General features: G+C 36.9%; 1 protein-coding gene across 1 annotated transcript in view; it reads right to left on the bottom strand.

Annotated features, from left to right (window-relative positions):
- SECISBP2L (SECIS binding protein 2-like) overlaps window positions 1–25,741 on the bottom strand; it is a 69,322-nt gene that overhangs the window by 37,390 nt on the left and 6,191 nt on the right. The window contains exons 2-11 of the mRNA XM_006831675.1: window positions 20,016–20,194; window positions 17,159–17,483; window positions 13,433–13,568; window positions 8,475–8,704; window positions 8,185–8,209; window positions 7,690–7,805; window positions 2,895–3,029; window positions 2,017–2,097; window positions 370–537; window positions 110–251 (exon numbers count right to left, since the gene is read on the bottom strand). Of these exons, the coding sequence (XP_006831738.1) occupies window positions 110–251; window positions 370–537; window positions 2,017–2,097; window positions 2,895–3,029; window positions 7,690–7,805; window positions 8,185–8,209; window positions 8,475–8,704; window positions 13,433–13,568; window positions 17,159–17,483; window positions 20,016–20,194 (1,537 nt within the window). The remainder of the gene's footprint in view (window positions 1–109; window positions 252–369; window positions 538–2,016; window positions 2,098–2,894; window positions 3,030–7,689; window positions 7,806–8,184; window positions 8,210–8,474; window positions 8,705–13,432; window positions 13,569–17,158; window positions 17,484–20,015; window positions 20,195–25,741) is intronic.

The raw sequence follows: 25,741 nt of genomic DNA, 5'->3' as shown, positions 1-25,741 counted from the left end.
TGTAAGTCCTTGCCTTATATGTATGTAACTAAATAAATTTATATTAGTAATACAAAACCAAAACACAGTATCAAAGTGAAAGAGCAGTTTGCCTAGATAATGCTCTTACCTGTATATGACAGAGGTCTAGTATTAGTAATCTGCCGTGCTTTCATTGCTTGTTGTTGTTTCTCCAGAGCAGCTAACATGTCCCCCAAGTCTAGCTGCACAGGTGTTTTGTTCTTTTTTCCAGCTGCCTTTGACAAAGCTTCCTGCAACGTGAACATGAAAGTGTCACAACTGAAGATTACACTTACCATACTGCCTCTGTTCATCTCTCCAAATTCAGCAAATAATATACCACACTTATCATTGCAAATGAACATATACCTGTAATTTTTTTTGTTCCATACTTATTTCTGAATATTCTTGAGCTGTAGCAAGGGCTGCTGCTAAAGCTTTCTTCTTCTGACTCTTTGCACGTTTAGGGACAGAAGTTGTAATAGGAATTGGAGTCTGAACTATATTGATAGGTGAGTTTTCAGGTAAATCATCCAACTATGATAACCAAAGACAGACATTTGTTAGTAATCTTGCAAGTCTCAAAAGAATACCAAGACATTAAAAATCCACAATAAAGAGATTGTGTATCTATACGAATCAGCTGACATACTAAAAAACTGAAATATATATATTTTCTGCCCAAATAATCAAACTTGGGAACACCAACAGTATGACAGCACCATAAATGTAGTGTTTTTGTTGGAAACAGTGATACAAATGGTCAAGCACTCAACTACTAGCTGAAAGCTTGGTAATTCAAACCCAACTAGAGGAACTGCGTAAGACAGGACTAGTACCCTTGAAAACCTTATGGATCTAGTAATCTGTGTAAGTCAGAATCAACTCAACAGCAATACACAACAACAATCATGAGGAAAGACCGTCTAAAATGTGGGACATTCTACATTCAGGATAATTGGTCTGGACTCATCAAAGGATTCAATGTCATGAAAACAGTAGACCATTCTAGGCTGGAAAATAATAAAAGAGATGCAACCACTTAACATGATGCATAACAATGTTTACCTGATTCCTAGATTGAAACTAAACAAAATAGCTTGAAAAGAAAAGTCTTACAACCATTTGAGATTCAACTGTTGTCTCTTCCCATCCAGACTAAAGAAAAGTTACAAAAATGAAAGAATCAAGGAAACAACTGGTCCAAAAGACTAATAAACCATGAAAACCACAGTCTCCACGACCCCAAGACCAGAACTAGATGGTATCCAATTACCACGACCAACCACTCTGATCAGGATCACAATGGAAGATCCTGCACAAACTAAAGAACAAAAACAATATAAACAATGTAGAATGAAAATCATGAAAAAGATCAGATTTACTGGTCTGATAATAGACTTGTGAAACCCCCGAGACTGTGGCTCTTTAACATCCTACAAGCCTGAAACAGAACCAACCCTCAGGGATAAACTTTCAGTCAACAAACTGACAAACCTATAAGGTGAACGAACACCAGTGAGGAACACATTCCTCAGAAGCTCAGAAGGCAGATAGGGGCAAGACAGGAGGACAAATGGAAATGGAAAACCAAGAAGTAAGTAGAAGAGTGCTGTTATGCTGAGGGAATTACAACCGAAGTCATGAGCAACAAACGGTTTATAAATTGTTGGATGAAAACTACTTTGCTCTGTAAATTTTCACCTAGACCAAAATAAAACATTAGAAAAAAAAGGGGAGTCTTAACAACAGCAGGAGAAATCTTAATATGGAATCTGTGTTGGGTGATGTTATTTAATTAATGGCATTTTCATAGGTTTAATAATGGATCTGGATTTCACAGGAAAATGTCCTTGTTGTCTGCTATGTTGTCAAGACATATCAGAGGTAAGTACTAAGCAGTTTCTACTATGACATGCTGCCTTACGTGTACTTTGTACTTCTATATAATGTTTCTTTTCACCATACCATAGGTTCAAAAGATGTTCTATTTTGTTTATTTTTTAAGCCACTTACTACTTTTGAAGAAAGTTTTTGTTGAATATTCTCATCTTTAGCATTTCCATTCTCATTTAGCTCTTGAAACCCATCTTCATCCTGTAATGGAGTTTCACGTATGAAGTGAAAATTATAACTGGCAATAAACACCTAAGACAAGCAGCGTTTTACAATGCTTTAGAGTAATTAAAAATGAGAAAGGTAATTTTTTTTTTTTTTAACAATGAACTATTTAAAGTCAGTTTTAAAAAAGGAAATAACATACATCTCTTACATGCAAACACAGCCAATGTAATCATTCAAGAATGGGGCTATATACAACCCCATATGACTATCCTTTGGATTTCTGCATCTACTATTTTTTTTATTAATAATTCTACCCTAAGATGATTAAAAACAATTTCAAATTAGATTTCAATTTAGAAAATATTTTAAACCTACACTTCACAACAGATGAATCTGGAGGACATTGTGCTGAGTGAAGTTAGTCAAACACAAAAGTCTAATATTGCATGAGACCACAGTTGTAAAAAGTTAAGAAAAGATTTTCTTGCTAAATGACATATTCTATGATGGTTACAGGGTGAGTGGAGGCAGAGGGGGTAATAAACAAAGGGAATAGGGTAAATACTATTAATTGATGGGAAAAATAAAATAAAGTTCTACATGTTACCTAAACATGGTAAACACACTTGGCAGAAGTTTACATAAACATAAATGAAATATATACAACCAAGACAAACAAAAATGAGTCAGTACTTCTGGGTAATCTCTATGACAATAGTAGAATCACATGTTAGACATAAAATGTACTTAAAATATTTATAATGTGACAAATGATTTCTTAATGGGAATATTTGCTGTAACATTTTAAAAAATAGAAACTGAAATAATACCTCAAAATATAATGGCTCAGAATTTGGGTCGCCTCTATGGGACTGACTGGGGTTTAACTGTTTATTATCTTGTCTCTTTTGCAAATTTTGTCGTCTTTCTGAGGAAGTACTATGTCCTCGACATCTGAACCCAACCTAAGTAAAACGCAGAAGAGACAAATAACCTTATTTTTAAGTAAATGCTTTATTAAAGTACAGCTTACTTACAGAAAAGTACCAAAAGTATACAATTCAGTGAATTTTCACAAAGTGCATAGTTTATTTTAAAAGGTCAAAACCTATGATAAATTATGTAATAAGCAAAATATGAAAACATGTCAATACACATAATATTTTAATTAAACTAGTGTAAGTTTTATGAACTGTGTAGCTTTGGTGTTTCTTTATTTTAAAAAGGAGAATTCATCACAAAGTTAGTATACATGCATTAATGTTACTATAAGCACTAATGGTGGTCCTAACAAAGTTCATGGGTATTAATTATACAAGTATTTCAATTGTATTCTGGAAGGAATCAATAACTGTGACAGCTAAATACTTTTTATCAGCCCTAAGAAAGAGAATGTTGTTGATAAAAAGTGGGCATACAGGAAAACACAAACACAAGATACAACTTCAAATACATAATCATTTTTAAATGACACTAATTTAATTTTAAAGAATTTAAGTTCTTTTAAATCACTTAATAAAGTCCCAGTTTGGCACCACAGAATAATCACTGGACTACAAGATCAGTTTGAACTTCAAGGTTCACAGTTCAAACCCATCAGTCGCTCCTTGGAAACCCTATGCAGGATCTCTGAGTTGGAACCAACTCTATGACACTTAACAGCAATAAAAATCACTTAATATCCCATTTACAACAAAACTAAAACACCAGACATTGATATATCAAGAATATATGTAAACTTATTTTAGGGAAACTTTTCAACATCTCTTAAAAGACCCAAACAATCCAAAAACAGAAATATAAACCATCTTTGCACAGGAAAAAATCAACATCACAAAATTAATTCTCCTTGCACTTACAGATTAATGAACAATGGCATAAAATAAAAAGTCCAGAAAGAAATACCAATACATACAAAAATTTAATGTGAATCTCAAATCAGCAAGGAAGAAAAGATGCTGAAGATTTGGATTATTTTTGTTAAGTGCCATCAAGTCTGTTCTGACCCATAGCAATCCTGTATAGGGTTTCCGAGGGACAGCTGGTGAGCTTGAACCACTGAACTTGCAGTTCAAACGGCTTTGCAATCTGGCGCATTAACCCACAGCGCCACACCAGGACTCCAGGGAGATTTGGATAGCCAACTGGAAATCACAAAAGAGGACCTGTATCTTCATCATATAGCAAAACAGACTCAAATGAATTAAGGATTTAAATGTAAAACAATGAGACCATAAACCAGACTGGTGTTAAATGCTGTTGAGTTGGTTCCAATTCACAGCAACCCTGTTATAGGGTTTCCGAGGAGCAGCTGGTGGGTCTGAACTGTAGACCTGATGGTTCGTGGTCCAGTGCTTATCCTACGCGTCACACCAGGAGTCACAAAAGACACAAATTCCTTTATAACCCTGAAGTGGGAAAGGCTTTTCTAACTATGATTTTAAATCTGAAGCTATTGAAACACACACACACAGAGACAAAATACCAACAAAGGCAACTTTAAAAAATAAATGCTAATGTGAAAAAAATTCTGCATGACAATAAGCTAAGACAAAATAAAAATGAAAATGCTGGCAAAATATTTTCAATTCATAGCACACTTTGGTCTCCTAGAAATTTTAAGAATTTAGTTAAGAGTTTTATGATAAAAATGTACAAAAAAGAACTAGATAAACATGCAAAAAATTGCCTACGGATGTGACCAGAAGTTCACAGAAGAATAAATACAAATGACCTTTAAACATATGCTCCATTATATTAAAAAAACATTTTACCCAATCAGCACAAATGCAAACATCTGAAAATATGTTATTTCTGAAGCTATGTGGCAATAGGCAGTTAACATTGCTACTAAAAATGCAAATTCATGGTATTTAGCAAAATAACTGAAGAACTTTCCTTTTGACCATGTGGGCCCTTCTCAAGGAATTTATTGCATTGTACGTGTGCATACACTAAATGGCACTGAAGCACATCCATCATAATAGCACAAGTGTCAAGTGTCCATCAATAGGGCAACAAAGAACAATGGTGGTATAAAATAAATAAGGTAGCAAATATCTCCAAGATACACTGCTAAGTTAGAAAAGGAGAACACAGGACAAAGTGTATATGCTAAAAAGTGTATATGTGACAAGGACAAAAATGTAAGATACATTATTTGTATGCATTTATATAAACATGAAAACACTCTAGAAATATACACAAGAATCTACTCAAGGGGAAACAAGAGCACAAGTGAACTTTTTCAGTGTACTGCAAACCTTTTATATCTCTTACATTTTTCAGTCTATTCACAAAATAAAACAATTTTAAAAGATTTTCTTTCCATAGCAACAACAAAAAAGGTCTTGAACCACTACCAAATATACTGTACAGTAACTTTGCAGACCTTTTGTATTTGCTTAATTTTCTTTTTTGTTGTTTTGCCATTCCTCACCAGTTTTGACTAAGAGAGAAAATGTTTTTCAATCTCACTATTTCCTCTCCATTAGTAGAAAAAGCAATAATACCAAGACTGCAAACTTGGCAGGACTAGTAGTTACAATGTCAACACTGATAGTTAAGATCACAATGAAAATTTCACCACGTACGTAAGTAAATGGTAGACTGTTGCTTAATCTGTATCAACGATTCCTGTGTTGGCTCTTTATTTTCAAGCAAATAAAGCTAGCCTGCCATGAACAACACTGACTCATTTTTGCAATAACCACAGGGAAGATACTACATTCTGCTTGCTTCCCTGATAGTCAAGCTAATGTTAAGGCACCCCTGAAGTACTTTATTTCAGTAATGCAAAGAACCAGGCAAGTATTTGGCCTTACTTAATTGCTTGGTAACTTGCTCTTATTTCAATTCATCAACAGATATACTCATATAAAAACTTTCATTTCTTAATTAAGGAAGGTAATCTAAAACAATGAAAAGGAAAAATGCTGACCATCAAAAACTGTCAACAGCAATTCAAATGATTAAAGAAGCTGCTAAGGGAAAAGGGTGGTGGTGGCTGTGTGCCGTGGAGTCGCTTCCCACTCATAGCCACCCTGCACAGGGTTTCCAAGGCTGTAAATCTTTACGGGAACAGAAAGCCTCATCTTTCTCCTGCGGAGCAGCTGGTAGAGTTTGGAGTCTAAGCTAATTGTGGAGGAAGAATTAGAAAAAGGATAGCCAGATTGGTAATCAATGTCAAGGAATCGTACATGCAGAAATTGTTTAGCTGATGTATGCTTTTCATGTATATTTTCAAAAACAAGAAGTAACTTTTTCTTTTTTAATTATGACCAAATAAACTCAATGATTACTCAGAGACAACCAATGAAGGAAGATACAGCTAATGCATGTTCAAGTTCTCTAATGTAATACTATATACTACAGTTAGAGCCTTGTTTCCTACTGTGTATTGAATTGTGTCCCCTAAAAATATATTAAAGTTTAACCCCTGTACCTACACATAAGACCCTATTTGGAAAATGAGGTCTTACCAATGTAGATCAAAATTTAAAATGAATATTAAAAAGACTAGAATAAAGACAGACTGCAAACACACAGGGGAAGGCATGCTGCATGCCATGTGCAGACTATCTAATGCCAAGGAACAAAAAAATGCTTTATGTTGTTGTTAAGTGCCATCGAGTCAGTTTCCCCTCATAGTGACCCTATATAAGGTTTCCAAGGAGCAGCTGGTGGGTTGAAACCAGTGCTTATCCCACATGACAGAGATCCTAATAGACTTTTTTAGCCTCCAGAACTGTGAGAAATTAACAATTCTATCTTTTCAAATCACCCACTTGTGATATTTGTGTTACAGCAGTACTAGAGCACTGAGTCACTCTCATGGTCAGGAAGCAGCCCTGGGTGGACACATTACAGTAAGCAGCTGTCATGACTGCCTCAGTGCCACTTTCACAAAAGTAACATCTGTGCTATTTACAGTCAAGTAAAGCCACATGGACAAAGCTGCAATACTGAAACACAAAGAGTAATAGTTAAGGCTTTAAAATTTACATATGGATACGAGAAAGCCATGGCAGATACATCAGGACTAGAGGGTATCCTTTTTTAAATATATAGAAATACAAGAAAAGCAGAAAAATGATAGAATGCTCACACATATGCCTACCACTTTCATTCAACATTTTGCTTTTGACTTCATTCCTTCACTAAGTAATTTAAAAGTAAGTTTCAAATATGTGACACTTCAACACTAAATAATTCAGTATGTTGTTGTTACATGCCATCGAGTAGGTCCCAACTCATAGAGACCCTATGCACAACAGAACGCAACATTGCCCGAGTCTGGGTCAACCTCACAATTGTTGCCATGCTTGAGCCCATAGATGCTGCCGCTTGGCCAAATCCATCTCATTGGGGGTCTTCCTCTTTTTCTCTGACCCTCCACCTTATCACACATGATATCCTTCTCCAGTGACTGGTCCCTCCTGACAATTTGTCTGAAGTATGAGAGATGCAGTTTGGCCATCCAGGCCTCCAAGGATGCGATTCAGTCTGCATCTCCAAAAGTCAGGGCACTGTCAGTAGTCACTGTACCATTATGATACATATTCACAGCAATCCCCTGGTACCATCTCATACTTCAGCAAATTTCCCCAGCCTACTTCAAATTACCTGTGTATTATTTCTTTGTTCAGTTTGCCTTCCACCTCTAGAAAATGTCTGATGTTTTTCTATCCAAGGTTTTTTCTGAGTTGCCTGGCAAGTTACATTGGACCAATTCACACCACCTACAAAAAAAGAGATTTTAAAATACGATTTACTTCAAAAAATGACAAAACCTCAAAGATTGCCCCCTAAATTCATGCACTGAATCTCAGTCATTTACAAATATAATCCTGGTAATTTTTCTATCAACTTTTACGTTCTTTATAAACGTAAGTTTAATCTTGCAGACAATCCAACTGTCATTTTCTAAATATGATCAGCCTATCTGTAATTTCACAAATTAACAAGCATCTTTTTAGAAAATACTGTTGTTTGTTTTGTTTAGTAGTATTATCAAGTTTCATGCTTAAATAAAAATATTTACAATGAACAATGTAAAATGTACATGAAGTAAAGCAAAACCACTATGTAGAAAACAAGAACCTGAAAGAAAATAAGTACCTGAACATACAGATGGTTCCATATGCTAAAAAAGAAAGCAAAATAGACAATTATTTTCCATCTAAGTGCCAGCACTATAAATTTTGCAAATTTAGTCATAATTTAATCTATTGGGATGTTTAAAATAAAAATCAGTCTCCACATATGAGTATTTTTCATGTTAATCATACTATTACTACTGTAAGAATTATTAGGATGCATGAAAATAGATACTTAAACTCTAGCAGAGGACACACAAAGGTACTGTTGACACAGATGGTAGAAAAAGAGCTCAAGGGAGCACTGCATACGTTCATGGCCCCAGGCTCTGGGTTTCTCAGAGTCCCTGCTGCAGACTGGTTGTTGCTGTGTTTGGGACTGCAGTAGCCACTATCACTGTCAATGTCAGCTTCACTGGCTCCCTGCTCACTGGAGGATTCTGCGGTGGGATGGGATGGTCTTCTCCTCCTGCCTTTTGACTTCCAGAGCATTGTGGCTGTGCTCTCCGAGAGTGACTTGTTAGCAATATCTGATGGGAAATCTATAAGGGAAGGAAAAGGTAACAACTCTCTGTGATGACCAAATTTATACTGTTGTTAAGTGCCATCAAGTCAGCTCCAACCCAGTGACCCTGCATAGGCTTGCTGAGGAGCCCGAAATGCTGACCTTGTGGTTCAAACCAGCCTTGTGGTCCAGTGCTTACCCTATAGCGCCACACCAGGACTCCACGAGTCCCTAATCCATATTGAATTTCTACATTTGATCAATGGTGCATAAAAATTAAATATGGAAAGGAATTATAAAGAAAAACCAGTGATTTCTTGGACTGGGAGGTACACTAAAGACTTATTTTTTTCATTATTGTGACTTAATACATTTAATAGTATGGTTTCAGTTTGTGAAATATAAAAACAAGAAAAAGAAATCCAGAAATGAACAAACTCAATCCAAAAGTAAAATCAGCTACTATTTCACAGGAGAACCAGTGTCATAAAACATGAAAATTGATGTTGAACTTCATTTTTAAGCAGGAAATTACAAGTTAAAACCTAAAGCAAGCCACATTTTTATATCCAACAGTATTTCATGGAGTCCTGGTGTAATGCTGTAGGATAAGCACTCGACTGCAAGGTCAGTTTGAACACTGATAAAATGGAGTCCTGGTATGGTGCTGCAGGTTAATGCGCTGAACTGCAAAGTCAGCTTGAACCATAAGGTTGGCAGTTCAAGCTCACCAACCACTCCTTGGAAACCCTATGTAGGCTCACTATGAGTCGAACTAACTTGATGGCACTAAACAACCGGAAAAACAGTAGCAATAAAATGTTCAGCTCTGCTCTGCTTATTATACCGCAAGGGTTCAAAATAACAATGCAAAGTAATTATTATCCTACTGAGTAGATGCCCTGTTAATTTCTTGACTTGGTACTGGACACTGAGAAGATTCCAATGTTTTTGCTATACTGCTGCAATGTGTGTCTTCAATCAAACAGCCCTTTTCCTTTCTAGGGGAAAATTTCGTTTGGATACATTCAAAGGAATGAAATGATTCGGTCAAAAGTTACATAAATTCCTACAGGCCTGCCAAATTGTTTTCTAGAGGTTTTAGCCTCTTGGTGCTGCATCCCAACAGTCAAAGGGCAAGTGTGAGCATTTACTTACTGATTCATATGAATCCTTTCCATGATTTTGTACTGATCCTCTCAGAATTCTATACAGGAGTCCTGATGTGTCACTATAGGATAAGCACTGGACTGCTAACACAAAGTCAGGAGTCCAAACTCACCAGTCACTCCCCAGAAACCCTATATAAGGTCCTATGATCGGCAGCACTTAATAACAACAATCTAAAAAATAGTTCCTTCCCTGTAATCATAAAGAAAAGCCCCATCTTTTCTTCTGCATTTGATTTTCCAGTCTAAGTCCTAAATCCATCTGAAATAAACTTGTATAGGGGAGCCCTGATGTGGTGTCCAAGGTCAGTCTGAGCCTCAAGAGCAGTGACTCAAACTCACCAACCATTTCTCAAAACCCTATGTTGTTGTTATCAAGTGTTTTAGACTCAATTCTGACTCCTAGTGACCCTGTATTGGATTTCTGAGGAGCAGCTGGTAGGTTTGAACTGCCGACTTTGTGTTTCACAGTCCACTGATGATATTACAAAACCACACCAGGTCACTATGAGTCGGAACCGACTCGACAGCACTTTAACAACAACAAAATGTAATGCTACTGCTGTGATTTTCCATGTGTTCCACGTATGGAAGCATATAAGAAAGTCTGTTTCTAAGCTCCCAGTTCTAATCTATTTTTGCATAATGTACTAATATTATAAACACACAGGAATTAATGCAGTTTTATTGAGTAATTTTTCTTAAAATCTTGATAGGTTAAAAAAAAATTTATTCTTGAACCACCCTATTTCAGAATTAGTTTCTCAAGTTACCCAAAAATTTTCCCTGGAATTTTAATTTAAAAGCATTGAATCTATATACTTATGGAAAACACATTTACAAATCAAATGAACGTGGTATTTTGTATCTTTTTAAATATGCTAAAATAAAGCATTCTAAGTTTCTACATAAATTCATACGTCTTTCATAAAATGTGTAGGCGTTCTGCATTTTCATTGTTATTGTTAATGGCTTACAAGCTTTCACTGGTGTGCTGAATTTCAGAATGAGAGGGGTAAGGTAGGATCCCCATTAAATAGTTTTCCTACTATTTAATGGGGCTTCTGCCTTACAGGTATGGGCTCGAGGCCACTGGAGTGAGTAGTTAGGCTGTGTGCCTGCACGAAGGAGGGTGGATTGCGGAATGTGTCCTTCAGATATGTAAATGAAAATATCTTTTTGTTTTATATGTGTGCATCAAGTATTTTTATTTTGCTCTTTGTGAAATATAAGATGTAAATGGGGAACCATTGGGAGGATGCAGGATAACTGTTGTTGCAGGGAGGGGATTGTAATAAATTAAGAAACAAAGTGTATGATTTGTTGAGTGAAAGCTGATGATCTCGTCTATAAACTTTCACTCAATTCACAATAAAAAGTCAAATAATAAAAGCATTCCCAAGCATGGGTCACTTTTACTAGAAAAAACAACAGAACACAGACTATCTTACAGTGTGATTTACCATAACCACTTGGAGCATTTGTCAAAGCCCATTAATTATCACTGCTTTATGGTCTACAAACCACACAATGAGTGTACGATCAGAAATAATATATTTCAAAGGATTCCCAGATCCATTCTTTGCTCCCAACAAAAGAGTAAAAACTGTTTCTAGTAAAAAGTAACTGTAAAAGGTAAAACTGACTAAAATACTCGATGGTCAAAAGAAAAGGTGCAGAATATTTACCTCACCCCTGACCTCATTTGAACAGAGGTTATAGCTCATTTTTTTTTCAAAACATCTAATTCTTGTTAAACAAGAATTTTTTTTAACTGGTACTAGTGAAAATGGTGAGGACATTCAGAGCTATCTCATCTTTACAAACTAAACTGAGATCACAGATACAAATTGGAATTCCAAGAAATAAACTTGAAAAAAAAGAACTAAAATGTTACAAAAGCATTAATTCTTGTCTAGTATAAGGATTTTTGCTTTTATGAACCCTCATCTATATGATAAACACTGGACTACAACTCATAGGGTCGGCAGTTTAATGCCACCAGTCCTTCCACAGGAGAAAGATAAGGCTTTCTACTCCTGCAAAGATAATACAGGGTAAGAAACTCTATACATAGTCACTATGAGCAGGAACCAACTTGGTGGCACTTAAAAACAGCATACCAAAAAAGGAGTCCCAGTGTGGCACTGTGGGTTAATGTGCTGGACTGCAAAGTCATTTAAACCACAAGGTCAGCAGTTCAAGCTCACCAGCTGCTCCTTGGAAACACCTTACTGGTTTGCTATGGGTTGGAAGCGACTCAGTGGCACTTAACAACATCAAGTGTGGCACTGTGGAGTCCTGTTGCAGTACTGCAGGCTAATGTGCCAGACTACAAGGTCGGTTTGAACCTCAAGGTCTGCAGTTCAAGTTTATCTACCGCGCCTTGGAATCTCTATACAGGGCTGCTATGAGTTGGAGCCAACTTGACAGCACTTACCAACAACAAGTGTGGCGCTGCAGTATAAGCACTGAGCACCTAATGGCAAGACTAGCAGTTCAAACCCCAACAAGCCAAAAGAAAAACTGTCATTAAATGGATTCTGACCCACAATGACTGCCCAATAAGGTTTCCAATGCCATAAATCTTTACACAAAGCACACGTAAATCATTCTCCCATGGAGCAGCTGGTGGGTTCAAACTGTTGACCTTGTGGTTAGCAGCTAAACATTTAATCATTACAACACCAGACCTTCTTCTTGTTAAGTGCTATCAAGTCAGTTCCAACTCACAGCAACCCTGTATAGGGTTTCTGAGAAGCAACTGGTGGGTTTGAACTGCAAACCTTGTGGCTTGTGGTTCACAGTCCAGTGCTGATTCTGCAATGCCATACCAGGAACTCCTTAGGGCTCATTAATCTTATTACATTTTTGCTGTTAAGTTGGTACCGACTCAGGGACCCTAAATAGGGTTCACAAGAAGCAGCTAGTGGGTTTGATTTGCCAACCTTGAGGTTAGCAGTCCAGTGCTTATCCTACAGCACTACACCAGAATTTTGGACAAAATAGTATACAAGTCTAAAGTCTTAACTTGTTTAACAGGATGTATGCGTCTCTCAAAGGTCTGATTCCAGATATGTGTTATGATATGGCATAGAAAACTTGCTAATTTCTTTCTAAAAGATGTTACAGGATGTTAGAATGTTCTTATAAAGGTTTTACATCTAGTTGTGGAAACATTCAATTTGTTTTGTTTTGTTCTTGTTTAACTGCCTTCCCATCACCCAAGTTAACATGTGTCTACCTCTAGCCCAGTAAATAATCTTCCCTTCCCTCCTACCCCTGACACATACAATTTTTATTTCCACTACAATGAGCCCCCAAATTTCAAAATTCTTCCAGGTCTACAGAATTCATCTCTGATTTCGGAATCACTCCACTATTTTAATGGCGTTAAGGAAACTTCAAGTCCTGTTCAAAATTTACATAAGTCATCAAGCAAGTTAAAAGAACATCAGAGACAGACTGTTTTATCCTTCCTAGGGAATTTGACAAACTAGCAAGACAAATAAAAGGATAAAAGCCTAGAATCCTGAGAAGTGGTACTGTCCACAATCATAAAGTAATGCATAAAAATGTAAAAATCCTTGCCTTACCAGTTTGCTGTGAAGCATCTACCAGAAGCACAATTTTTGATCGATTATCAGGACCTGACGCATTTGTCTCTTTTTGGGTAGCTACATTTTTCACCAATGGCCTCTTGCTTTTGATGTGCTGTTGTAAAAGCTGTTGCTGATTTAAATTAAAAAAAAAAAAAATTAAGATCCTACTCATAAGATCTAAACATTGTAAGATACATAACCATTATTTAACAACTGTTAAGCTTGAGCCCATTGCTTATGCCACTGTGCCAATTCATCTCATTGACAATCGTCCATCCTCTTTTTCTCTACACTTTACCAAACATGATCTTCTTTTGCAGGGACTGATCCCTCCTGATAAAATGTCCAAAATATAAGAGATGAAATCTCATTACCCTGGCCTCTAAGGAACATTCTGGCTGTACTTCTTCCTACCGATTTGTTTGTTCTTCTAGCAGTCCATGGTACTTTTAATATTATTCTCCAACACTGTAACTCAAAAGCACCAATTCTTCTAGGATTTATTTATTCATTGTTCAATTTTCACATGCATATGAAGCTACTGAAAATACCATGGCTTGGGTCAGGCACACCTAACTGGCATCTTTGCTCTTGAACACTTTAAAGGGTCTCGCTATAGTGCAATTGGTACTATAAAGTGCCACTGAATCGGTTCCAACTCATTGCAGCCCTTTGTAGGGTTTTAGAAGAGTGGCTCATGGGTTTAAACCACCGACTTTGCAGTTCAAATCGACCTTATCCAACGTCACACCAGGATTCCAATACATCTCTTGATTTCTTGACTCCTGATTCCGTGATGTCTTTGAAATTTCAACCTTTTCTCCATTTATCATAATGTTATCATTTATTAGGTTTTTTGTTTTCCTTACATTGAGGTACAACTTATACTGAAGACTATGGTTTTTGACCTTCATCACGAAGTATTTTAAGTCCTCTTCACTTTCAGCAAGCAAGGCTGTATCATCTGCATATAGCAGATTGCTAACGAGTCTTCCTCCAATCCTGATGACACGTTCTTCTTTATACAATCCAGCTTCTCAGATTATTTGCTCAGCATACAGACTGAATAAGTATAGTGCAAGAATATAACCCTGGTGCACACCTTTCCTAATTTTAAACGATCCAGTGTTCCCATGTTCTGTTCAAACAACTGCCTCCTGGTCTACCTAATGGTTCCCCATTAGCACATTTGAGTGCGAATTAAGTACAGGTTCCTCATGATCCACACAGTCAAAAGCCTTTGCATAGTCAATAAAGCGCAGGTAAACATCTTTCTGGAGTCCTGGTGTGGTGCTGTGGATTAATGTGCCAGACTGCAAAGCCATTTGAAGAACTGCAAGGTCGGAGGTTCAAGCTCAACAGCTGCTCCTCGGAATCCCTATCCAGGGTCACTATGGTTTGGAACAGACTCAATGGCACTTAACAACATCTTTCTGGTATTCTCTGCTTTCAGTCAAGATCTGACATCTGCAATGATATCTCTCATCCCATGTCTACATCTGAATCGAGCTTGAACCTCCAGCAGTTCCCTGTTGATGTACACTGCAGCCATTTTTTAATATTCACCACAGTAAGACAAACTGACAGACAAGTGTCTTGTTGTACAAGCGCTTGTACAACAGTACTCTAAATTTAACTCCCCAAATTCAAGCGCTGGGAACACACTCTAAGGCATCATGTTCCTTCAAAATCTAGGAGTTATATACTATTACCTTAGTTCCAACACTTAACTTCTTTTCAATCCCAGAGGTCCCAAAAGAAGTTTCCTTGACCCAGAATATTTCTATGAGCAAATACACAAGCTTTTCAGAGCAACCTTTACTGCTTGTTTCCATTTCAATTAGTAAAAGCTAGGTCAAAAGACTGCAAAGCCTCTTTACTAGAGAAACTGAGGTTAATAATGGCATCTATTGAAAATATCAACTCCTTGAATGATATAGTCATGTGTCTAAGAAGCCACATTGCCTTCTATCAGCTCAAAATGCTGATTAGAAGCATGCTTTTTCTTATTTGTTGCTGTTGATTAAATGCCAATAAGTCGTTTCTGTCTCACAGCAACCCTGCATAGGATTTCCAAGGACCGACTGGTGAATCCTGAGGTTCCAAACGACCTTGTTCAGTGCTTCTCCTACCTACAGGATCACATCAGGCCTCTGCTTTTTCTTATGAATAGCTTTGATATTAAAACACCTAATTGAAAAAGTAACCTTTTCGTTAAGAAATTGTTAATTCCCTTGTGCTTTTCAAGGGCTTCCTTTTAAATCCAGTCAAAAAGCTGGTCACGAATCTAACGGTTCCACACATTTATCTTTCACCACTTTCTTCAGTCCTGGGGGACCCTGTATTCATGTAATAGTAAAGTACTCCTTAAGTAACAAACTACAGTTCATAGCAATCTATGGGATTGAAGGGATCTAATGAATCACAATATAGGATAAGCACCAGACTGCTAACCAAAAGGTCAGCAGTTCAAATCCATCAGCCACTCCTCAAAACCCTATAAGGGGTCAATATCAGTTAGAACCTTCTACACAGCACTTCAACAATTAACAGTGGATCACAAGTGCTCCTTCCTGTAATATCTTCTGCAGATTTCTAAAGACTTATATTTTAGCCATTCAATACAGCTAGCAAAAATAGCATACTAACCACTTACTAGGCAATGTTATGGTCATCATGCAACTTTTATCACTAAGTAAAAATAATTTGAAAATACTTGTATACAGGCATTACTCATTTTATTATGCTATAGATACTGGTTTTTTTGTTTTGTTTTGTTTTTTTAAACAAATGGAAGGCTTGTGGCAACCTTACATTAAGAAAGTCTGCCAGTGCCATTTTCCCAATAGCATATGCTCATTTCGTGTCTCTGTCACACTTTGTTAATGCTCATGGTATTTCAAACTTCTTCATGTTATTGCACACTTAACAAACTACCTCCCCCACCCCCCGAAAAAATTTACTACTAATGAATTGATTCCAACTCATAGCGATCCTATATAGGGTTTCCAAGACCATGTATCTTTACAGACAGTCTCATCTTTTTCCAATGGAGCACCTTGTGCATTTGAACTGCTGACTTCGCAGTTAGCAGCTCAACACCTTACCCAGCACCACCAGGACTCTTTTAACAGACTACAGTACAGTGTAAACATAACTTTTATATGCAAAGGCACAAATTTATGTGACTCTTGATTGCGATATCTGCTTTAGTGCAGTGGTCTGGAACCAACACCGTAAAATCTTGGAGGCGTGCAGCATTTAACACTGACAGTACTTAAAATAACGCCTGGACTATGTTTATGCAAAGCTCTCTGAAGGAACTTAGAGTACAGTAAATCATATCAGCAAGATTGAGGAACAATAAACACACACAAAAAAATAATAATACGTCCTTGACTATAATAAAGGGGAATGCAGTGGCTGCATAAGATAGGCTCTAGACTGTGAACCACAAGATCAGGGGTTTGAGCCCACTGGCCACTCACGGGGAAAAAGATAAGGGTTTTCTGCTCCCACAAAGACTGAAAGCCTCGGAAACCCTATACAGGTCGCTATGAGTCAGAACCACACAATAGCACTTAGAAACATTTTATTAAAATGAATGAAATGTTTTATAGTAAATTTAGCATTAAAGAGCAATCAAGTAACAAGTGAACTTATATTAGTATTAAAACCCGAAATAGGAAACATAAAAGCCAATCAAAATCAGTCACTTACTTTAGGTACTACTGGTCCTCTGTTACTGTTTCTGCTTCGATGACTGGACAATGGGAAGACCTGTCCAAGCTGATTTGACCGCTCAGTACATTCTGTGGTGATAGTATTTACAGTATTTGTGGCCTGAAAGGTGTTGGAGTACGGTGTGGGAAAAGGATGATAAAAACCCATAACTTGGGCACAAGGTGCTGGCATCAGCTGGTAATAGGTATACTCTGTAGAAACAGGTGGCTGAGCAGATATAATGGGATAAGCTAGATACGGTCCAGCAGGGTTTGGGTTAGGCTGCTGCCATCGTATATCATTGTTATATAATGGAAATTGTCTGTAAAATAGAATAAATAAAAAAAGAATAAATCTATTGGCATGTCTAAATTCAATACTTAAAGTAAAATCTCTTCATTGGTTCTAACGTAAGAAAAAAATAAATCAGCAGATAATGGATTTCGTAATAATTCTAGAACAGAGGACAAGATAATCATCACCTTGCAAAGTTTCCTGCTGTAAGTAGAGATTATTATGCACATGTAATAGCAGTTTGGAATCCTGGTGGTGCTATAGAAAAAGCACTGGACCACAAGGTCAATCTGAACCTCAAGGTTGGCAGTTCAAACTCACCAGCCTCAGAAACCCTACAAAGGGTCGCTATTAGTCAGCTATGAGTCAAAACCAACTCTATGGCACTTAACTACAACAATATCAATTTAAATGGCAATAGAGATGATTCCACTCTGAATAACTTCACTCCCTTCTAATTTTTTTTTTAAGTTTTATTGTGAATTCAGTGAAACTTTACAGGGCAGATCATCAGCTTTACATTCAACAAATCATATAGTTAGTTTCATTACAATGATTATAATCCCCTCCATGTACCATCAGTTAACACTCAGGCATATATAATGATTTAAGCCACCAAAGAGCACATTCTGCAAGCCTGCCTCCTAGCCACCAGCTCTCGGTCCCTCATTCCATGAATCCAGTGTCCTCAGCTGCTCCCTTTCTCCATGTCCCCATCTCTGCCTCCATCTCTGGTGTCACTGCTTCTCTGGATAGGGTCCCGCATTCCCCTTGTGCTCTTCTCCCTTGATGATCCTAGGGTCCTCTGTTTCTGGGCTATAAGATTAACTACTCCTCCATTTTTGTTACAAAACTTCTACCTTTACAATTGTGATTGTCGCAACACTACTGAATCATAAGAATCTTATCCCCACCTCTTTTCACCAGATTTAGACAAGATGAGAACTATTCAGTGGGGACTCTATCTTCCCCAGCACACTCTTAAACTATACTCTCTCTTAAAAACTTGTAAGCCCATCACTTTGTATGCCTTTACCACCCCCTCATTTTAGGTAGCCAATGTCTAAGTTGCCCGTCCCTATCTACTTCATATACAGAGTAGATAGGGACAGGCAACTTAAGACATTGATACTTGATGTGAAGTACCACATGCTTGATGACTCCTTCCCTCTGTTGGTATTTTAAGCTACTACATCATGAGTATCAGTCAAGTTCATGGAATTGTAGCAATTTACCTTCATTTGCTTTATCAAAAATTGTTTTTTTAATCTTCCTCTAATCGAGTTCTGATTAACAAGCCATCAAGGCTAGGTCAAATGGGTATTATATCTGCATGTTTGAGTGTGCTTATGTGCCTCCTCTCACTTCCTATCAGCTGGATGCTTCACTCTCAGCTCTAGCCCTCTGGGGCTATGTCCTTGCCCATGGGCTCAGGTGTCTCCAGGTCTCTCCACACTTTGGACCAACCAGCCCTTCCTTTTCTCTCACCTCCAGATCAATGGGAGTCTTTGGAATGTGGTTGAACTCAGCCCATTTCTTCAGTGCTGCCTTTCTCCCTCTTCTACTCACCAGTAGACCAATGTGGTCACCCGCAAGCTTACATGCCTGATCATGTGGTTCCCTCTGAGTTTCAGTCTTAGAAGGGGGTTAGTCCTGAAGGAACTTGATTGCTTGCCTTGATGGCTTCCCGGCGAACAACTTGCTTATTCTTATAGTAGCCAATCAGACTGCCATTTTTGTTTTGGGTTTTTCCTGCTGCTCTTTCTTTGAAGATGTATCTTCTGTTGCTCTAGCTCCCTTCTAAAAATTTTTAAGTACCTACTATTGTAATTTGTACCTTACCCCTCAAATTCCTCAAGATATTTTTGACTCAAAGTAAAATACCTGTCTACTAGATCTATTAACAAAGAAAGTTCAAAGAGAGTTCGAAGTTCTCGTCCAATAACAACTGTAACAGTCTTGTAAAAAGCAGAGTAATGTGATCATTGTGTAAGGCAATCATTACATAGGGTGGTGATCTGAGTCTTCATGCAAACAACACAGGGCCTCCTATTAATGAGGCCATACTCCTTTAACAATTCAGCCAAGTCCAGCTCTTTTCCTGGCTCCACTCCTTGGCAATGGAAGCAGGCTCCAGGTGCAAGGGAAGGAAGAAAAGAGGTAAACCTTCTACTGCCATTTTATATTCCCCAGTATCAGGGCTTCTTCTAGTGCAGGTCCATAAAGCACTAGCAAACTTTCCCTGTGCCTAGCATGCCTCCTCACCAAAGGATGGTTGATGTGTGAACAGTGCTAGGAAGTAGGCAGGAGCTAGTGCATAGAGCTTTTCCTTACCACATGACAGAGTAAAGTGGGAAAATATGTACTACCATAATCCCAGAAATTTAAAATAATCTCCTAAATTCTCAAATATTATCAAGGTTAAAAACACTACACTTTACCGTACTGTACATTTGGCCATTTTGTCACATACAGAAACATATTAAATTTAGTTTTAAAATTACTTAAAATAATCTAATATAGGTCAAAAGACCTTTAGTACTAAAGAAAACAAAATTACCTATTGGATTGGTTTTCCTGCACAAATGGGTAGCAAGTAATCAGGTAGCTGGGAATTGGAGTTGGCTCAACACCAGAAACACCACCATTATCATTCGGGAGTGCCATAGGGATCATAATTGTATCAGAACTCTTCTTCTGGGGAATAAACGGCTCCACTTCAGCTGACAGCTTGACATTCTTCAAAGAGAAGGTGAGATGCATTAACACAGAAGCACAATTTAACAAAAGAGCTCTTCTTTACACACAAGAACTGGGACTCCTCACTATTCACAAAACATCCAAAAGGATCAGTAATGTTCACTTTAATTATCAACAACGATGTTATTTACACAAAGCTATCAAATAAGGAAAAACCTACAAAAGGTTACATTTCAATGAAATCATTTCTTACGTAATCATATCTGCTAAAACAATCAAGAGTACAAGGAAGTCATACCTCAGTCTAAAAATAAAGCTGGTAGTCAGAAATCTAGCTCTTCAGACAAAACAATGTGTTTTAAAACTAATTTTCTCAAGGGAAAAAAAACAAAACACAAGAGTTCTAAAAAATCACTGATTTTCTGTTTGTTTGAATAGTATAGAAAAGAGTCTATTTCTGTCCATTTCAGGAAATTTTATTAATGTTGTTAAATCAAAAGGAAGGAAAATGTGTAAGATGAAAGAAAAAATGTTTACTGTAACAGAGAAATAACTTCAGTTCCCAGTTAAACTGGGGAAAAATTAGAACTACTTCAGTTTCCCATTAAACAATCTTAGCAAACTAGAGTAATTCACGAAATGTATCCTATTTAGTTTATCTTAAAATTTTCTTCTAAAAAAAAAATTATAACGAAACGTCATGAAAGTTATGATAGGGATAAGTTTGGGACAGGATCAAGAGAGGTATAATTGGGAGGTGACATCTGAAGAGATTCTCTTCAGGTTTCTTTCTGTTAGCAAAAACAGATACTAATGTAGGTCTTCTGTAAAAGTGAAGAGGAGGAAAGCAAATCGTAAAAACGCAGGGGATATGCCTACCTCAAAGCACTGGTCCTAATCGGAAGTTTTCCCCAGCAAACCCACTAGGTGGTTTCAGAAATTCACCTGAAGCACAGTTCTCAGAATAAATTCCAAGCATGCTTATCACTAAGTAGCAAATCAAAGAAAATCTAAAGATACAACTTGCTATGCACAACATACAGCCCTTATTCAGAAAAATAAAATTCTATAACAGCATGGTGGTTCCATGCAATAAGCACTGGACTAGAAACCACAAGGTCCACAGTTCAAGCCCACTAGCCCCTCCTGGGGTAAAGATGAGGCTTTCTGCTCCCCTCAACCACCACCACCAATATTAAAAGGCTTTGAAAACCCTATACAGAGTGGCTATGAGTTGGGAACAACTCAAAGACCCTTAACAACAATAGCAGCAACCCATTGCAAACATTCAGAAATGCTCCAACATAAAAGGGTAAAAAGAAAACTAAGCTGCATAATAGTATTAAAGTTAACTTTGAAGATGATAACTATTCTATTAACAATAAGGCAAATATTAATATTTACATTATTACTGGTATAAAACAATTATACCAATAATAATGCAAACACTGTTTGTAGCATCTTGAATTTTAACATAATAAGCAAAAACACCTTCAAATGCTATTAATATTAGTAATTTTCAGTGATATTTATTAGAACCTAAAACTTTTATATAAGGTATAAGATATCAATACAATAAATGACTTCTTAACTAAAAACAAAGTTATTTTCAACAATAATGCAAAGATAATGGAAATTTGTTTTATATATATAGTTTATACATATTCATATGGAGATAGGGAATTTAATGACATTTTTAAAGTCACATGTCAACTGCACTAAAAATAAAACTTTTAGGAATCCTTTTAAAAATAAAAATCCTATTGGACATACAACTCTGAATAGTTTTCTAAATCTGGACTACTAGACAATGGTGGTGGTGGTGGTGGTGTGCCATGAAGCTGGGTCCAACTCATAGTGACCCTGTGTATGGTTTCCAAGGCTGTGAATCTTTATGGGAGCAGAAACCCTCATCTTTCTCCCATGGAATGGCTGGTAGTTTAGAACTGCTAACCTTAAGGTTAGCAGCCCACTAGTAACCAATACCCTACCAGAGCTCCCAAAAAACTACTAGACATTAAGAGTTGTATATTGTTTTAAAGCACGGAATATGGGTACATCAAATTCTCGGTCAAAAATGAAAAAAGTAGCAAAATTATAAAGAATTAAGATCATTTAAAAATCACATTTTCCTGATCCAAAAAACCCACTAACTTATTAAAACTGTGTGGATCATGACTAACTTTGGATAACATTGCAAAGAATGAAAATTATAGATAATTAATTGTGCTCATGAACATGTACATAGATCAAGAGGCAGTTTTCAAAACAGAACAAAGGGATACTGAATGGTTTAAAATCAGAAACGGTGTGCGCCAAGGTTGAATCCTTTCACCATACTTAATCTGTATGCTAAGCAAATAATTTTTGAAACTGGATTATAAGAACAACATGGCTTCCGGACTGAAGCAGGATTGAAGGAGACTCATTAACAAGACAGATGACACAAACTTGGTTACTGGAAGCAGAAGGAGATTTAAAAACTTACTAATGAAGATCATACAGCCTTCAGTATGGAATGGATTGCACCTCAGTGTAAAGAAAATAAAAAATGTTCACAACCGGACCAGTAAATAACATCATGATAAATAAAGAAAAGACTGAGGTTGCCAAAAACTTAATTTTGCTTAGACCCACAATAACTGCTCATGGAAGCAGCAGTCAAGAAATCAAGTGACGTATTGCATTAGGCAAAGCTGCTACAAAAGACCTCTTTAAAGTGTTTAAGAACAAATATACCAACAGTTTGAGTACTAAAGTACTCCTGACCCAAGTTATGGTATTTTCAATGGCCTCATATGCATGTTGAACTATGAATAAGGATGACTGAAGAAGAATAGATGCATTTGAGTTATGGTATTGGAGAAGAATGTGGAAAATTACAAAAAAACAAATACTGCATGAGACTGTTATAAAGGAGTCCTGGTGTGGCGCTGTGAGTTAATGCGCTGGACTGCAAAGTTGGTTTGAACCACAAGGTCACCAGTTCAAGCTCACCAGTCGCCCCTCAGAAACTCTATACAGCACCGCTGTGGGTCAGAACCGACTCGACGGCAGTTAATAACAACACTTGTAAAAGTTAAGAAAAGATTTTCTTGCTAAATGAAACATTTTATGAAGGTTACAGGGTGGGTGGGGAGTATCATGCACTGCCAGACAAACAAATCTGTCTTGGAAGAGGTACGGCCTGAATGCTCCTTAGAAATAAGCATGCGGAGGAGACTTTGTCTCTACTCTGAGCATGTTGTCAGAAAGGACCAGTCCCTAGAGGACATTATGTTTTGTAAAGCAGAGGGTCAACGAAAAGACCCCTAACGAGATAAACTGACAGTGGCAGCAATAATGGGCTCAAATATAACAACTGTGACAATGGTGCAGGACCGGGTAGTATTTCAGTCTATTATACACAGGGTCACTATGAGTTAGAATTAACTCAATGGCACCTACCAACAATAATTTTGGACAAATTACTGATCAACAAGTATCATGCATAATTTATAACTACTGTCTGCATACATACACAGTTGCTGTTGTTGTTAAGTGGCGCGCCGAGTCGGTTCCGACCCATAGCGACCCTGTACAGGGTTTCCTAGGAGCAGCTGGTGAGCTTGAACCAGTTCTTATGGGCTTCTATTCTAAATGATGGAGTCCTAGTCTGGCACTGAAAGATAAGCACGGGACTATTAACCACAAGGTGGTTGGTTCAAACCTAACAGCTGATCCTAGGAAACTTTATACACGGCTGCTGTGCAGAACACCAATTCGATGGCACTTAATCACATTCTAAGTGCTAGTCTAGATACGAGAGTTCAACAATAAGACTCACAAACACTGAAATAATCCTTTGTTTTTAGCAAAAAGAAAAACTGCTGTAGTCAACAGCTGCACAAACAGAAGATGTCACTAGTAGGAACAAACTGGCAAACTCTGTCCCATAACTACTGCTCTGTTTGGTTTTTAAAAGATGCTTATTGTGACTTTGGGCCCTCCATCTAGTATTATACATCAAAATGTAGCACCCATTGTTTTCAGACGTGAAAAGCAATGTTAGGATACTGAAACAGTATTACAATGCTACATAATAAGCCCATATAGACAATATGCTAAGTAAGCAGCAAATTCTGGTAATACTTCATTTATGTTACTATAGAAATCAAAGATATGCATAGTGGACAAGAAAATGTTATGAAATCTATTACAATTGTTTGTGTTCCTCAATCTGAATTTCTGTTTAGTCTCTACTTTTGCAAAGATTTTTTAGGCATCAAAAGTTTTATAGCAGGGTAAGGAAAGTATAAATATGGAGTAAGCCTAAATTACATTTACAACAACAAAAAAGCTAACTAGTCTTGTACTATCTGCTTCACACTGGGGGAAAACACAAAAACTATCTTTATAGTGCACTTCTCTTTATCTTTCTGAAATTATTCTAGAAATGTCCAAGTTAATGAAAAAAAATCACAATCCTAGAAAACAGTATTTGAAAATATATTTAAACAGTTTCATACTCATTAATTTTATGCTTATTAAAACAAATGTCAATAATCAAATTTCTTTTATATGAATAATCTAGAAAACCCAAGGCTTTATCAGAACATAAAACTATAAACATTTTTGTTCATAATAAACTTTCAAACTAATGCATTCTGATACTTGAAAGTCTGTATAACTCAAACAAATACATAGTGAGCACATGTTCTGGAAAAAAGCACTTCACTAGAGTGGTTTAGAAAAACTGGGCCAGCATAAGAACTACGTACACATATCATGATTACAAAAAAAAAAACACCCCCACTTCAAATCAAAACTGAAGTAGAACACAAGTCAGTGAGTTTCCAGAGTAGGTACCACACACCCACAGGATAAAATGCCCATAAATGCCTTCCATATTCTCTGAGTATGCATGTATACCAAATATTAAGATATTTTACATCCTGTGGGCAAAAATAAAATGCCTTCTAACAGTAAAAAGGATACCTGGCAGGCTGGCTGTCTTGCTTTCAGATTGGAGTGGCTTATACTAAAAGTAAACCATTTGCTTGGCAAAACAAACTGCAATCATTTATAGGTTTAAATGTTACAAGATTTCAGAACATATTGAGAAAATCTATTTTATTTTGACTCTGCCCACTTATTTCACTAGTGAAACATTTTTCCCTCTTTTATAAAACAGACTATGACTAACTTGTTGGAGTCCTGGTGTGGCGCTGTGGGTTAATGTGCCAGACTGCAAAGTCATTTGAACTGCAAGGTCGGCAATTCAAGCTCACCAGCTGCTCCTCAGAAACCCTATACAGAGTCGCTATCGGTCGGAACCAACTCAAAGGCACTTCACAACAACAACAATTTGTTGTTAAAATATAATGGCACTTTTATTCTAAGAGCCACATTCTAGATTTAATACTAGTTTTTGGATTATCTATCATTTCTACTCCTGCTTTAAGGATACTTAGTTTTTCTCTTTATTTTAAAATGCCTTAACAAAAATTAATTTATGACTAAGAATCTACCTCAGAGTACTGCTTCAACCACATCTGAAGGGTTTTTATAAGGCTTTTTTTTTTTCCCCAATAAGTTACAACTGTA

Source organism: Chrysochloris asiatica, unplaced genomic scaffold (genome assembly GCF_000296735.1).
Source record: "Chrysochloris asiatica unplaced genomic scaffold, ChrAsi1.0 scaffold00004, whole genome shotgun sequence".
NCBI lineage: Eukaryota > Metazoa > Chordata > Mammalia > Afrosoricida > Chrysochloridae > Chrysochloris > Chrysochloris asiatica.
Note: the sequence above shows the minus strand (reverse complement) of the source record. Positions and strands in the feature narration are given on the sequence as shown.